General features: G+C 44.4%; 1 protein-coding gene across 1 annotated transcript; it reads left to right on the forward strand.

Annotated features, from left to right (window-relative positions):
- The first annotated feature begins 255 nt into the window (after window positions 1-255).
- Window positions 256-15840, forward strand: cdhr2 (cadherin related family member 2). The gene is made up of 31 exons (XM_056287612.1): window positions 256-263; window positions 633-689; window positions 777-836; window positions 966-1105; window positions 1213-1263; window positions 1380-1469; window positions 2122-2211; window positions 2307-2429; window positions 3603-3746; window positions 4096-4171; window positions 4272-4393; window positions 5783-5989; window positions 6120-6269; window positions 6512-6673; window positions 6788-6849; window positions 7002-7245; window positions 8606-8845; window positions 8964-9033; window positions 9183-9770; window positions 10070-10141; window positions 10534-10583; window positions 10682-10833; window positions 10978-11074; window positions 11579-11667; window positions 11877-11945; window positions 12211-12346; window positions 14173-14294; window positions 14434-14547; window positions 14766-14849; window positions 15257-15320; window positions 15528-15840. The coding sequence occupies exons 2-31, from the start codon at window positions 635-637 to the stop codon at window positions 15672-15674; spliced, it is 3870 nt and encodes a 1289-aa protein (XP_056143587.1). The 5' UTR covers window positions 256-263; window positions 633-634; the 3' UTR covers window positions 15675-15840.
- The last annotated feature ends 1504 nt before the right edge of the window (window positions 15841-17344 follow it).

A 17344-nucleotide genomic window follows, 5' to 3' on the forward strand; every position in this document is an offset into this window, starting at 1 on the left:
TGTCCCCATTGGGATGGGAAAACAAGGGCGCACACACACACACACACACACACACACACACACACACACACACACACACACACACACACACACACACACACACACACAAAGGGAGGATGTTGTAGTACTGTGTTGTGGGCTGTGCCAATCTTGTTAATCATTAGTATTTACAGCCCGGAGACAGTGATTACCGGGCAGCAGCAACAGGCAAAGGTCTTCTCCAGGTGTCCCGTGGGGTGAAACACATCTCTGAAAGTCATCCGGTAAGTCTATTTCTGTTGCTTTTTATATTGGCTATACCTTTTATATCAGTCCGGTTGAAATTCGGTTACTTTCCTACATATATATTTCAAACCCTTTATTTTCTGTCGTGTCGTTTCTGCTGTTCAACCCCGTCTGCTTTTCAAGGAGTTCGCAAAACGGGGGGAAATGAACGCGTTTATGTCATCTGTGTGACAGAGGACATCCACAGGAAAATGACTTTGCACCTATTAAACAGTATATTGGTATCTGTATTGGTAGCCAGTTGTTGTCTGGAAGACCGGGCTGAGATTGTCCAATTTATCCTCCATTTTTTTTGTAGATTTTGTTCAATTTCTCGTAACGTCTTGTGTTTTCATTCGCCGTGGCAGAAATGGGGTGGATTGCGAGGAGCGTGCTGGTGGTGTGCCTTATAAAACATATCAGTGGTAAGTTTGGTTATGCAACTCGGCTATGCAATTTGTCCTTATGTCCATAAAAGCCCTTTCACCAACTCTCTTTGCATATTTCGACAGCAAACTCCAGTCCTGTGATCTCGAATATCATCGAGCGTTTGAGGGAAGACCTCCCTATAGGTGTGTATGGTTGCTGCTTGTGTGTAAGACGTTGGGAGAAAAAAAAGGTCAAATTTCGACTTTTATTTCACTTATTGGCTTAACCATGACTATACACGTCTGTTGTCCCCCCTGATGTTGCTCCCATAGGTGCTCATGCATTCAATATTATCGCAACGGATGCTGACAATGACGTGCTGTCTTATTCACTCGCTGGGCCCGATGCTGCCTACTTCAATGTTAATCCGGCCACTGGAGAAGTGTTCATTAAACTCCAGCTAGATCGTGAGGTATGGTCGTTTTTTGCACACGGCCACTTTCTTCTAAACTTTCTCAGGTTGCAACTGCACCAACCGAGCCATTGCGATGTCTTCAACTTGCTTCTGTTTCTTCTCAGAGGGAGATGGTCTTGTCGCCCATAGCAGCTGTTTCTGATGACTCGTACATGGTAAATGACACCACGCCTGTCTACTGGATTTTTCTTTTCTGTTTTCCCCATGATTTGGCCGTGTTCATAGAATATGGGGTCCGTCTGTGTGAGCGTTTGTGTGCGTTGTCTTTCAGAGTCAAAAAGAGATAACGGTGGTAGTCCTGGATGCCAACGACAACAAGCCCATATTTCAAGAATCTGCCTACAACGTGGCCGTCCCAGAAGTAAGTTGGGCATTTTTACATTGCTGAACAGTTTAATGATCCATCTGCCCGTGCGGCAGTGTAGAGTTACTCCGAGTTGCACGCTGGTTTATCGTAATGAAAGCTTTGTTTCCTTGGCAAGTGTGTTATTTCATATACAGGTGTTGACTTTCGTCACTCATGTTAACATTTGTGTAACATTCAGTGATCCCCATCGATGCTGGAGCATGTGTAAAATTAGAATATTCAAATCTTTTATCTCCATAAGTGACAGCAAAAAAAAAAAAAAGAAAAGAAAAGAAAGGAAATCCTATCAGTGTATCAGAACGTGTGTACATGTTGTGCATCAACAAAGGATTCCCCCCCCCCTCTTTACCGCGTTATTTGCAAGCTAATTGTCTTACAAATGCAAGAGAAATGCACCATATCGACCATATAGAAACTGTTCAGTGTAGAGATGAGGCGAACAGACCGAGTTTTGGGCAGGTTTGATCCCCTGGCATTTCGATTCACCTCGTACCTTAAGGCTTGGTAAGAAGAAGGCCCGGCTTTTTATAAACCCGCACAAAGTAAGAAATATGTCAGCATTTGATAAACAACACCAGGCAGGAATGAACCTGTATGATTCTGTGCCCCCCCCCCCACTTCCTTTCTCTCCCTATCTATTCATCAGAATACTGCTGTAGGAACGCGCCTGTTCACCGTAAGTGCCACAGACGCAGACACCGGGCTCGCTTCTCTTGTGAAATACAGCATCGATGAAGTGAGTGTTGTTACAAGAAGATTTTATTTCATGATTTCAACGCAATTTAATCGCAAGATTTTTTTATGAAAGCAACATTTGCATTACCCTTTTAGGTTATGCCGGCTGACGGAGTGGGTCTATTTAGCATCGCTGAGAGTAAAGGAGATGTCATATTAAGTGGAAATCTGAACTACACTGCGCTAAGAACTTTTTATCGGCTGAAGATTAATGCATCCGTAAGTATTGTCTCAATAAAATTGACGCAATTTATAACATTTCGATCGTCCCGGCCCTTGTTTACATAGGTTTCTCTGGACTGAATACCTGTTGACTACCTCTGGTGACTATATATGCGGCTACGCCAAAACAGTGCTGCATGTTATATATCACAGAAAGTTGAATCAGCTCATCTGGACACAACGTTTATCGACAGATACGTTTCATCACTCATCTAAGTGACCTCTTCAGTCTAAACTGACTGCAGGTACCCCCAGCCTTATAAACAACACAGTGGCATAGCGGCCGAAAACAGCGATCGGTTTCATATGCACATAGGCGTGACCATTAACTAGAGTTTCAATGGCCATGTGTACTATCGCAGAGGATTTGGGAATAGCTGCAATCACAGCATTGTAAGATGACAGACTCTCACCCCCCCCCCCTCAGTTCAGGGTTGGTCGTTCCCTCTTCACATAGATGGCCTCGTTGAGTCCACGTTCAAACCAGCGTTCCTCCCTATCAAGGATGTGCACATCCTCATCCTTGAAAGAGTGGCCACTGGCCTGTAGATGGGTGTAGACTGTCTGTAGAGTCCTGGCCCTATGCGTTAGCTCTCCTGTGTTGTGCCATCCTCTTGGCCAGCATCTGTTTGGTTTCCCCAATCTACAAGTTTGCGACTATTCCCCGATCCTCTGTGAATAGTACACGTGGCCGTTGTAACTCTAGTTAATGGTCACGGTCATTTGCATATGAAACTGATCATCGGTTTCAGTCGTTATGCCACTGCATGTTTATAAGGGTGGGGATACCTGCAGTCACTTTAGACTGCAGAACTCACTTAGACGAATGACGGCACATTTCTCTCAATAAATGTTGTGTCCTGATGAACCGATTCACCTTTTGTGATTTCCTTACCTGAATTATTGAGAATGCATAAAGACACATTATGTAGCAGAGTTTAATGAGTACTCCTCGTCAGACAGCATAATACTGGTTAACTGACGCAATATTTACGAGAGTATGATAGTCCGTCCCGAACGGTTGGCCAAATAAAATCCAAAATAAGTGGAAGACCTGTTTTGCTGATCTTTCTCTTAACATGCTAGCTTCAGGGCTTCCCACACAGTACTGCATGACATGCTAACACTTTTGAGTTGCAACGCCTTTTTTTTTGTTGTTGTCCGTAACAGGATGGTGGGGAGGAATACATGGGAGAAATTGTGGTGCAGTCCAACATTGCTTTTGCCTTCATTACCGTTGTGGATATCCCAGATATTGATCCTCAGTTTCTTGGTCTTCCTTACACAACCTCAGTTAAAGAAGGTTCTCCTTTGGTAAGTGTTTCAAACTCAATGCAAAGAAGAGTACGATGCAGCTAACCTGTGGGGAACAATTGCTAAAATACTGTATCGTTCTTTAACATCATATGACAAATACTGCTCCGTGTGCTGACATCACATGCACCTGCTCCACTTTCCCATAGCTTTACAGTGATTATTTCTTCTCCAGCATCTTCATTTTCATTGTGTTGCAAACGTTGCAACACTTCTTGGCATGACATGCCAAAACCTAATGTACCTGTAGGCAGCCTGTGTTCAGCAGCCATTTAGTATGTGTGCGACTGAGGAGCAGCTCCGTCGGTCACAGGTTCATAAAACCCCACTGTTTTTATGTCTCCGACAGGACACAGTTGTTTTTAGAGTGACGGCCATAGACCCGGACACGGAAATCAATGACGAGATCATCTATAGCATCCAACGTGAGCCTCCATAGTTTGAAGAAAATTTAACAAATTGTAACACAGTCCATGAATGAATATTGATTAGAGGACAATGCTAACAATTATATATTTTTCATAGCTTCGCCAGGGTCCGCTGTAGATGGCCTGTTTGCCATCTCAGGAAAAGATGGCATCATATCTGTGAAGTCAGCAATAGATCGCGAAGTCTTGGATAATGATGTTCTTACCCTGATTGTCAAGGTATTGTGTTTCGTATTATTTGTTCTCGCAACTTTGTGTCCAGTTGTCTTATTGTCTTGCTTAGCACCTTTGAACATGTCTACACCGTGGGCGTGTGTATGAGTTTGGGGCAGAGATCAGCCTATCAACTCAACAGTACATTCATAAGTGATAAAACTATATTGAACCATGAACCCATAGTGTGTGTGTGTGTGTGTGTGTGTGTGTGTGTGTGTGTGTGTGTGTGTGTGTGTGTGTGTGTGTGTGTGTGTGTGTGTGTGTGTGTGTGTGTGTGTGTGTGTGTGTGTGTGTGTGTGTGTGTGCAGTTTCGGAACTCTGATTACCCATGATGTCACAGATTAATTGTGTCCATAAAAAAAAAATAGTCGTATGAATACTCCCTGGAAATATTTGCTTATTAGTTGCATAACCACATCTAAATTGTTGTGTCTTGAAGTCAGAGCGCACAACATACAGAGATAAACTGAACTGCTTCTTCGTGCCTTTGCTTTTCAAGGAAATGCACGTTGTCTGTAATCGTTGAGCAGGATAATTTGGGCGTAGTCGTCATTCTGATTTGAGATATGTTACTGATGGCCACACCCATTTATTTCTATGTTGCACATACTAAAAAGTTCCAAGATTAAGAGAGAATCTAGGTATGAATCATTAATAAAGCATGACTAAATAAATATACGGTGACCCATAGCACATCATTATCCGGTGCGGCAGGATATTCAGGAGTCATTCAACTTTCACTTATAATGTGATGTGGTGTAGCGATGGGGCGTCCGGGTAGCATGGCGGTCTTTTCTGTTGCCTACCAACATGGGGACCGCCAGTTCGAATCCCCTTGTTACCTCCGGCTTGGCATCCCTACAGATACAATTGGTCATGTCTGCGGGTGGGAAACCGGATGTGGGTATGTGTCCTGGTCGCTGCACTAGCGCCTCCTCTGGTTGGTCGGGGCGCCTGTTTGGGGGGGGGGGGCAGGGGACTGAGGGGAATGGCGTGATCCTCCCATGTGCTACGCCCCCCCGGCGAAACTCCTCACTGTCAGGTGAAAAGAAGCGGCTGGTGACTCCACATGTATGGGAGGAGGCATGTGGTAGTCTGCAGCCATCCCCGGATCGGCAGAGGGAGTGGAGCAGTGACCGGGACGGCTCAGAACAGTGGGGTAATTGGATGGGTACAATTGGGGAGAAATAAGGACTAAAATTAAGAACAAATAAAATTTAAAAAAAATCTGGTTTAGCAAAACATTTGTCATATGTCTTTATTTCCCACCATGGCATTGTTGGTATCTTTTGAGGGTGCAAAATCTTTGTATTCATTTGATACATCCCTATAGTAGGCAAGTAGATGAATTTTGTTGTGACATTTTTTAAATTCTGTTCTATTCTATTACAGGCTACTGAAGCCCATCCAAACATCCATGGGGCTCTAGCCAGCACCACTGCTGAGGTGCAGATCACCATCCTTGACGTAAATGACAACAAACCCATATTTTACAAATGTGGGGACACCTGTGTGACTGAGAGCATCTTCTCAGGAGAGATCGATGAGCATTCCTTTGGGACCATTCCCATCAACATGACGGTCAAAGATATAGATAAGGTCAAATAAATCTCAATCTTCAACCCAAGAATATTTGTTATATTGTGTTCAAAATACAATGTGTGCATGGCATCGCGAGACTTGACTGCTGTTAATCAATGCATAAATATTCGACATCTGACTTTTGTAGGGGGCGCAAATCAAACTAATCCTGCAAGGAGCTTACAAGGAGGTGTTTTCTGTGTCACTTGCATCGTCAACTCCGGAGAACAATGTGCAGTTTGCTGTCAAAAACCCCCAAAAACTGGACTACGAGGACAAAGCGCTTATGGTTGTAGAGGTGAGAAGGAGTAAAACGGCATTAGTACACTGTCAGACACTGGTCAGACCCACAACCATCCCAGCTTAGGTGAGACAGGCTCTGAGGAGATAAGACAGGGGAGAAGCTTTTCAGATCTTTTACACTTGGCACACATCACTAAGAGAGTAGGGGTGAGGATGTGATGCCACCCTGCATGATGGTGGTGTGTAAAAGATATAACCTGATGAATATTCGCTTGCCTGCTTCCCTGCTTCCCCCAGGTGATTGCCATAGATGGCGAAATTGACACCTTCCGCTCTACGGCTACTGTTACCATCAAGGTCATAGACACTAATGACAACAGCCCCACATTCCCAGAAGACGCCTATAAAGTAGACGTGCCTGAGCATAGTCCCGCTGGCAAAATCATTGCCAGCATCACTGTAAGTCCTTCGTAACACTGAACTACGCTCAAGCAATTTGCACTCATATGTAAATAACCTGCACTCATCCGGTTTGGCTTCACTAAATGGCTACTTGGTTCTCGTTCTTTTCAGGCAAAAGATCCCGACACGATGGATGAAGGCAAGATCACCTACAGACTGCTTCCAGACAGCATGTACGTCTACCCTCATACGGCAGGCAGCTGTTGCAAAGGGAAATTCCTCGCGTCGTTTTTCTATCCTTGTATCTTTGGACAAAGCTAACATGCAGGATTTGACAGTTGGCGAGCCGTTGATTGTATTTCGTTTGAATTTACCTGATTTTCAGACTCAAGTACTTTGACGTGGAGGCAGATACGGGCAAAGTCTATGTGAGAAACAGCACTCTGATCGACCGCGAGGTCAACTCTCTGTATACGATGACTCTGCAAGCTCGAGACACCAACAACAACACGGGCACCACAGTGCTGGAGATCATGCTGACCGACATCAACGACCAGCCACCAGTCATCAACAGGGAGACCTACATGGTGTTCGTTAGAGAGGGCGAATACTTCAAACTTCAAATACAGGTCAGCATCCATGTCTGTGAGCAGCCTTGTTTGATAACACAACGGTTGTAGATATACTATTAACTGTCTTGTAGTTTGTAATTTGGATCCTGCCCAAAATCAGTTTGCAGCACGACCCTGGATTTGCATCTTTGGCAGCAAATATGAATTTAAATCCAGGGAGAGGAAAAAATACCCAGTTTGAAACATAGAGGGCATCCGGGTGGCTTGGCAGTCTATTCCATTGCCTATCAACACGGGGGTCGCCGGTTCGAATCCCCATCTTACCTCCGGCTTGGTCAGGCGTCCCTACAGACACAATTGGCCGTGTCTGTGGGTGTCCTAGTCACTGCACTAGCGCCTCCTCTGGTCGTTCGGGGCACCTGTTCGGGGGGGGGGACTGAGGGGACTAGCGTGATCCTCCCACGTGCTACGTCCCCCTGGTGAAACTCCTCACTGTCAGGTGAAAAGAAGCGGCTGGCGACTCCATATGTATCTGAGGAGACATGCGGTAGTCTGCAGCCCTCCCTGGATCGGCAGAGGGCGTGGAGCAGCGACCAGGACGGCTCGGAAGAGTGGGGTAATTGGCCGGGTACAATTGAGGAGAAAAAAAGGGGGGGGAGAAACATAGAGAGAATATTGGTGTACAAAATTATCATTTATTTTGCCTCCTTACCATTAGGTGGATTTAGCAGCAAGTTGTATTATTATCCTTCTTTCATGTATTATTCCTGATAATGTTGTAGTATTCCTAATCGCTTCTACGCAGGTTAACTTGTGTTGATGCCAGATATCATTGAAACACAATTGGGCATCATTTTGAATTTTACAGAGTGGGGGGGCGGCATGGCTCAGGAAGTAGAGTGCGTTGTCCAGTAATCGAAAGGTTGCTGGTTTCAACCCCGAACTGCTCCTGATGATCAGCTTGGCACCTTGCAATGGGCAGGCTCTGCCATTAGTGTATGAATGCGAGGCATACACTGTAAAGCGCTTTGAATGGTCGGTAGACCAGAACGGCGCTGTATAAATACAGTCTGTTTACAGACGAATCGCTAATTCATCTCAACGTTTCAAGCTCTGTGTCATATGCACAGACAAGAAGTCATCATCTGCTAGCTTTGTGAAAAATAATCCAACGAATTCAGAGAAATATGGTTGAAACATTCCAATAAGTAGAAACCAATCCTCAAATAATGGTAATTGCCCATAACGGAGTCGCTCCTATGGTCAGTGGAAGCTGAGAAGAAAAGAAAGTTCAGTGTGAGCACAACCCTGGACATCTTTTATTTTAATTTTGTGGTTGTATGTATTCACAAATTATCCACTTATTTAGGAAATTCAGTGTACTTCCAACTGCTTTGAATGCCCATCATTTCACCAGGCTACCGATGCAGATGATCCACAGACACAAAACAGTCAAATTGTGTTTGGAATTATGCCAAGCAAATACAGCGAGAACTTCACCATTGACCCCAACACCGGTGTTTTGAGAAATAATGGTCCGCTGGACCGAGAGGTCCTAGACCCGGATCTGGAAGGGAAAATTGAGCTCAATGTAACAGCCACCGACAAGGGTTTTCCTTCCAAGTCCACCATGGCTACAGTCATCATCAGCATAGAGGTGAGTCTTCCGCACAATCTCCCCAAATCATTGCTGCCTATTAGGATTATTATCTTCATGATTAAGACCATGAGCTAGTTTTAATTGCCCTTTTTTCCCCCTTTCAAACTCATCCCAGGACATCAATGACAACACTCCAAAATTTAAAAAAGCATCTTACAAATTCTCTGTTAAGGAAGGGGAGAAAGGTAAACGTTACGTTCGATAATAATTTTCAGTTGTGTATAACTTTATGTTGTTGCACGGTCCATACCACTGAATTCTGCACAAACGAACTGCCAGAAACCAAACTTACTTTTGCCTCCCCCCCCCCACCCCCCACCCCCCGACCAAAAAGGGGCTTTTGTTGGTTCTGTCGAGGCCGAGGATTCGGACCAAACCGAAGTCTTCAACCGTATCTCTTTCAGTATCGTGGAGGGAAGTTTCGGCAATTTCATCATTCGTACCTACGCAGCGGGAGACGGGGGATACAGGGGTAACATCACTGTGGACCCAGATGTTAAACTGGACTACGAGAGCCTCCACAAGAAGTTCTCGCTGTGGGTGGAGGCGGCAAACCTGGATAAGGAGAAAGCCTTGGTCTTGGTCGAGATAGTCGTATTGGATGTGAATGATGAGAGGCCTGAATTTAAGCCTACCAAGACCATAAAGGTGAAGGAGAACACCACCATTGCCGGACCTATTGGGAGGTTTACGGCTGAGGACAAGGATGGAAATCACTCGTTGGTCTACGAACTGGAGTCCATGGAGTGCCACTGCAACAGCACCCTAAAACCCTGCAACTGGTTTATCCTGGAGCCCACAGGGGAGATCACAGTCAACCCGGAGGTCACAATAGACTATGAGCTCTGCGACCAGGCGTTGATAGAAGCTCAAGTGGTGGACGAGAACACACAGAAGGGAGAGAACAACAGTGTTGCATCAGGTTAGCACTGGACTGATTGGAGTTTGTGGCCAGCAACACACACACACACACACACACACACACACACACACACACACACACACACACACACACACACACACACACACACACACACACACACACACACAGACACGCGCCTCAAACGCTTGTCTTAATATCACCCAGCAAAAGCAGCTCTCTTGTAAAACCAGACTACAGCTTTGTTGTTGAGTGGACTTTTTTTCCAGTTTCACCCAAGGCGTTATACTGCTGAGCTCCAGCATATTTTGTGAATATTGATCTCGATCTTTTAATATCAGGGGAGATGATAATCAATATCGAGGACATCAACGACAACGCTCCAGAATTCATTGCGTCGGGCTCTGTGTTTGGTAAGTTATTTGGGGGGTTTCTAACCTGAGATACAATACAAAACCTGTCTGCCTCAGCTCCCTTGGAGCACTTGAATGTAGCGTTACATCATAAAATCAAGGGGGGAAATCGTTTGATAGGGTGAATAATTTTTATTGTTTCATTTTTTTTTATTTATATAATTTTTTTTCTTCTCGTTGCTGGTGAGAGATGTACCTAATTCAGCTTCGTTTCAAACCCGGTGACTTTTTTTCTTTTCTCACTCTCTCTAAAAACCTGAAAATGCATTTGAAATAAAGTATAATTTAGGCCTGGTGCACCAGCTGGTAGAAGCGGCTGTATGTGCCGTGTGTGCAAAACTAAAACGAGTTTTAAAATGTTTAACACCCCGATTTTCTTCCTTCCTCTTTAGTTGTGGTGTCAGAGACTGCCAGCAAAGGCACGTCTGTTGCAGGCGTCACCGTGAGTACAACTGGGAAACATGTATGAGAACGATCGATACCTGTCATTTCCAGCAGCTGGCGATGCTTAATGTCTTTTGTGCGTCTCTCCGCATCTAGGCCACGGACTGTGACTCTGGGATAAACGAGCAAATCGATTTCGAGGTGAAGGCCGTGCAGTTCCATGACACCGACAACCGCACAAGCAACATGGGGACCATCTTTGAGGCTGTCACCACGCAGCAAAAAGATGTTTATGTGGGAATCATTCAGTGAGTATGATATCCCCTGTTAAACGTCACATCCGGCCAAATTTAATCGGAAGGTGCATTCCAAATTCATCTTCAAATCCTTCCTTGCCTTCGTATTCATCGCTCGACTCAGTTTTTTTTCTTTTCTTTTTGTCAACCGTCCAGGCCTCGCGATAAGCTCGATACTAGCTTGAAAGGGAAGTATTTGATAACTGTGGCTGCGACTGATGCTGGGGGCCTCTCCACGTCCACCATGTTGGAGGTAAGTAACTGAGATCATGCCACTGAACATTACGCTCAGTTCAATACCGGTGACAAGATATAAACACTGACACACAAACACACACACATGCACGCACACATGCACGTGCCCACACGGGCATGCACACACATACACACATTTTTGTGCTTTTGTCTTTGTGAGGACCCCTCATTGACTACATTCACTCCCAAGCCCTTAACCTTAATCGCGTGCTTAACCAAACCCTTACTCTCACCTTACTCTAATCCTAAATCTAGCCTGAACCAAAGTCCTAACCCTAAAACAGACCCTTAAAGAAGCGAGGACCATCAAAATGTGCTCACTTTTTAAATATGTCCTCATTCTGTTGGTTAAAAACTCAAATTGGTCCTCAAAGAGCTAGAAGTACAAGCACACACACACACACACACACACACACACACACACACACTGTGTGAGTAAGCACTAGAGTAGAAAACAAAAATAGTGCACTGTTTTATTGCTGCTTTTGCACTTGTGTTTCAGGTTTTCACAGTTGATGAATCATTTAAAATCCAACTGCGATTTGCATCTCCGCTGGATAAAGTCTTAGAGGATTACAATGATATTGTTAGGTATTGCTTTTTCACACCAAATGACACCTTTTAGTCATCCATTGTTATATTATTGTTCAGGTGAGAGAATTTGTGTATGTTGCAGATACATTATTACATTATTTATTATATAACATTATTTTTATACGATTTGCAAAAGTTGGTTTCATATCAGTAATCAGTGGGTCTTGATGTCCGTTGTGTGAATTCTTGGATGTACCATCCTGCAGGGCACTCACGACTGCTACCAAGGCTGCGGTTCAGGTCGTGGCTACCAGGCCAGACACCGGAGAATCCAGGTCAGCGTATGATCAGATTGTGTGTTTGTTCCCCACACACTCAGATACACCCTCACATTTTCTGTCTTCACATTTGTAGTTTGTAAATTACATCAAAAAAACTGAAGGTTAAATTTTAGCTTTTCACTTGACCGGCTAATTGTTCACCACCAGGTGGCGCCATACTCTCTGTTTCAATGTGTAGGAACTGAATCTTCACACATCTGCATTTTCAAGCGTTCTCTTCTACCTGGCAATGGTTTCATTGACGGTGTTATACTTGCAGGAAACCAGGTGACACTATCATGGAGGCATATTTTGTCTACGCAAATGGGACGGCCATTACTTCTGATGCCGTGGAGAGAATGCTGTCAGATCCCGAGCATTTTGTCATGCTGAGCCAGTTTGGCCTCACTTACATTGTAAGTTGTCCCTTTAAGGAAGGAAATTAATTTCTGGTAACCTCTGATGACAAAACCTGAGGACAAAAGAGATTTGTTAAATACTGGATGAAATATACGATACGCTACGATAAAATATACTTTATTGTGCCTGTAGGGAAATTTGTCTTGGATTCGAGTGCTGCAGTAACTGTGATGAAAAAAACAAAAACAAACAATTTAACAACACATACTGCAGCACATCACAACCACAAATTACACAAACAGTGTTGCACATATCATACAACCAGTGGTAAGAGCAAGTGACCTATTGCACACCTCGCCCATAAAATCTCTGCGTAGAAAGCTATTGCACAACTCTGCAGATCAAGCAACATTATTTAAAAGCTTAATTGAGGTAGGCACAAATGAGTTTCTGATACGGTTGCGTTCACACTGGGGTACTCTATACGATCTGCCAGAGGGTAAGAGCTCATATGTGGAGATCGTGAGATGATCAGACAATATTCTCTGTACTTGCCTGAGAACAGACTGCTCATATATTGACTGGAGGGACTGGTGTCAATATATGAGCAGTCTGTAAATGTTTGTCCATTAAGCTTGCAGCACCTAAGACAAAACGGTGTAGTTAAGGTACTTTGTAATGTTATTTAGAAAGGGTATGATATAAATATAATATAACACATTATTATTATTATTATTATCATTACTTTTGAAGAAAAACACTCAAAAATGTATACAGGCCCATCTTCTCTAACCTCCTTGGACCAGCCCTCCCAGCCCAGTGTCCAACCTTCTGTCATATTACTCACATATTACCTTTATACATCTCTTGTGGCCGCATCATTTTGCCCTATCTATCACATCAATCAATCAATCAATCGATCGATCGATCAATCAAGTTGCATTTTTATAGCGCTTTTCACATCAAGTCAAGTCCAGTTTCTTTGTATAGCCCTAAAACACAGTTTCAGAGGGCTTCATGTTCACATCACATTCACATTTCACTCTCCAAAACAGGTAAATGTAGTAAATGACAATGAATGAAAACCCCTATCATTACTACTACTGCTACTACTACTACTACTACTACTACTTTCAGCTACTCCCATTAGGGGTCGCCACAGCAGATTATCTGTTTCCATCTCTTCCTGTCCTCTGCATCTTCCTCTGTCACACCAGCCACCTGCATGTCCTCCCTCACCACATCCATAAACCTCCTCTTTGGCCTTCCTCTTTTCCTCTTCCCTGGCAGCTCCATATTCAGCATCCTTCTCCCAGTATACCCAGCAGCTCTCCTCCACACATGTCCAAGCCATCTCAATCTTGCCTCTCTTGCTTTGTCTCCAAACCGTCCAACCTGAGCTGTCCCTCTAATATACTCATTCCTAATCCTGTCCTTATCATTGGAGTCATCATCACTGGACCATAATACAGTTGAGGAAAACTCCACAGAAAAATCTTTCCAGGAACAATAATAAAAAAAAAAAATCATAATCTGTGGTTACAGCTTTCGTTAAGCTTATTGTTTCTGCCTGAGAGCACCAAAATGCACACCAAAATCCATTTATCATGTAAATAAACTTAGCATTTAGGTACTTTCTAATACATTACACGGAAACTGTCCTAAATGCACAAACAACTCCAAGACAATGGGTTTCCAACACAGTGGGTCTCGACACCAAGCTCCGCCAAGAAATAATACACCTTCTACTAGTTGTGATGCAAATGTTTGCTTTTGCTGATGATAACTAAGTAAAGTGTAAGGAGCTCCAAACCTAAAGACAGCAGCACGATGAAGAGCAGATGAAGCCCTGCTGTCTGAGCTCTGTCTTACTGTGTTTCAGGGGACGGGTGGTGTGGACGTGCCCAAATCTAACCTTGTCATATATATCCTGCTGGGTGTAGTGGCTGGTCTCATCATCCTCTTGACTGTCCTCATTGTCTCCTTGGTGTGCACCCGGAGAAGGTAAGGATGCCCTTGTGGAGGGAGTCGAGGGTTTTGAATGCTACAAATAGCTCTCTAAAATAGATATGCTCTAATGTAATGGGTCAATTAGCTACTGCGTCCATCCCGTTAATGCTGATCCTCTCAACATACACCCTAGCTACAAGACCAAGATGAGGGCAGCTAATGCCATGAAAATGGCAACCATGGTTGGAACCGAGAACCAAAAAAATGGCCCTGTGGTGCCGGGAACCAACAAATATACAATGGAGGGGTAAGGACAACACAGCATCGACATCTTAAGATATCTGTCAAAAACATTAGCTACACCATTTACTTTTCTTGACATCACCCTTAGTAACTCCCTCATTACAGCATGTGATTTATGCTGTGTGTGTATGTGGTGGTGGTGGTGGTGGTGGTGGTGGTGGGGTGGAGGATCTGTCCCTTGGTTTCTTGTGTTCATGTATATATTTCATTATGTACTAACAGGGCTAACCCCGTGCTTAACCTCAACATTGACACCTCCACAGACCTGGGTTTCGATGAGGAAAGTCCAAATTCAGACAAAGTCAGGTACAAAACCTTCTGACATCCATTTTCTGTTATCCAGAGATAGCGCCGTCCTCAGCCACATCGGTTTTATAGTGACACGGAAACCTTACTCACTGCTTTGTACCGATAAAGGTTAATGAACTGGGACTGATTCCAGCTGAACATTCTGTCACACTTTGCTTACTACAGCGTGATCTCTGTGCTGTGATGGAGAAGCAGCTTGCGGCTCACTTCATAACTTTGGCATCCGTTTTACATCTATCACTAATATAAACCCTCCTCTGAGGTATATCTAGGAGGGAAAAAGGAACCAGCCAACATTTTGTCTTTATATGCAATGTAAGAGTTTCATTGAAGTGCAATGATTCTTCTGTTGTTCATATGGAGATTGCATTGATAGCATCCAATTTTGTTCTTTTTCGCTCAAGCGTTAGTTCTCTGGACTACGACATTGACATGACCATTTCTGAGAGGGATAGAGCGCCTATGATGGTAAGGAGAACTGTTCGAATCCATTCTCATAATTGTAATGTATAAGTATTCTACAGTGCAGTCGTTTCTGTTGGGAATGTGTACTTCAGTCTGAGTAACAAATGCAATGCTTAATAGTATTGCATTTGCCAAACTATGATGAGCTCACATGAAAAGTAGTATGAGTACGACTGCACATTTACCAATGTGTCTGACCTCCATCACCAGATCATCCAAGAGGAGGATGAGGAGGATTTCCAGCCAGGCTACATTGAGCCCCTGGGGGCAGCACTCGCCCAGCGGGGCAAAAAGCAGGACTCCAGCAACTCTAAGCTAGCATTCAGTAACCCAGCTTTCAGTACCACAGACCTGTGACGGCCATGCTGGAAGTGAAAGACACTGACCAGAGGCCTCAGATGGAAACGCAAAGTGAACTCTCTGAAACCAGAGGGACCTTTTCGCTGCTGGACTTGTCTTTTCTCCACGAATTTAGATAAAACATATTTTTATGGGAAAAGCAGTGCATAGATGAAATTTTTGCTTTGTTTTTTATTGGGATCCCTGGGCCCTTAAGGAAATGCTTTGTCACATGGAGGACCACTTCAACTTTCGATCCAAATATACCGATCAGCCTAAACATTAAAACCACCTGCCTAATATTGCGTAGGTCCCCCTCGTGCCACCAAAACAGCTCTGACCCATTGAGGCATGGACTCCAGAAGACCTCTGAAGGTGTCCTCTGGTATCTGGCACCAAGATGTTAGCAGTAGATCCCTTAAGTCCTGTAAGTTGTGAGATGAGGCCTCCGTAGATCGGACTTGTTTTTCCAGCATATCCCACAGATGCGTGATCAGATCAGGATCTGGTGAATTTGAAGGCCTAGGCAAAACCTTGAACTCTTTATCATGTTCCTCTAACCATTCCTGAACAATTTTTGCAGTGTGGCAGGGTGCATTATCCTGCTGAAAGAGGCCACCGCCATCCGGAATTTACCATTGCCTGGTCTGCAAAAATGTTTAGGGAGGTAGTATGTTTCAAAGTAATGACCACATGAATGCCAGGACCCAAGGTTTCCCAGCAAAACATTGCCCAGAGCATCACACTGCCTCTGCCAGCTTGCCTTCTTCCCATAGTGCATCCTGGTGCCATCTCTTCCCCAGGTAAATGACCAAACGCACCCGGCTGGCCACATGATGCAAAAGAAAACGTGATTCATCAGACTAGGACACTTTTTCCATTACTCCATGGACCAGTTTTGATGCTCATGAATCCATTGTAGGCACTTTCAGCAGTGGACAGGGGTCATTATTGGCACTTTGGCCTGTCTGTGGCTATGCAGCCCTATACGCAGTCAGCTGCGATGCATTGTGTGTTCTGACACCTGTCTATCATAACCAGCATTAACATTTTCAGCAATTTGAGTTACAGTAGCTCTTCTGTAGGATCAGACCAGACAGGCTAGCCTTCGCTCCCCGCGACCATCAGTGAGCCTTGGGTGCCGATGACCCTGTCACCGGTTCATCGGTTGTCCTTCCTGGGACCACTTCTGGTAGGTACTAACCACTGCATACCAGGAAAACCCCACAAGATGTGTCGTTTTGGAGATGCTCTGACCCAGTCATCTAGCCATCACAATTTGGCCTTTGTCAAAGTCACCCAGATTCTCACGCTTGCCCATTTTTTCGGCTTCCAACACATCAACTTCAAGAACTGACTTTTCACTTAGTGCCTAATATAGCCCACCCCTTGAAAGGTGCCATTGTAATGAGATAATCAATGTTATTGTATTGGGCGGCATGGTGGCACAGTGGTTAGCACTGTCCCCTCACAGCAAGAAGGTCCTGGGTTCGAAACCCGGGGTCGTCCCACCTTGGGGGTCATCCCAGGTCATCCTCTGTGTGGAGTCTACATGTTCTCCCCGTGTCTGCAGTGGATTTTCTCCGGGTGCTCCTGTTTCCCCCACCATAAAAAAAGACATGCATATTAGGGTTAATACTCCTGTTTGTGCCCCTGACCGAGGCATGGCGAGACTAACTGGAGACGGT

This window comes from Lampris incognitus, chromosome 1 (assembly GCF_029633865.1).
Source record: "Lampris incognitus isolate fLamInc1 chromosome 1, fLamInc1.hap2, whole genome shotgun sequence".
NCBI lineage: Eukaryota > Metazoa > Chordata > Actinopteri > Lampriformes > Lampridae > Lampris > Lampris incognitus.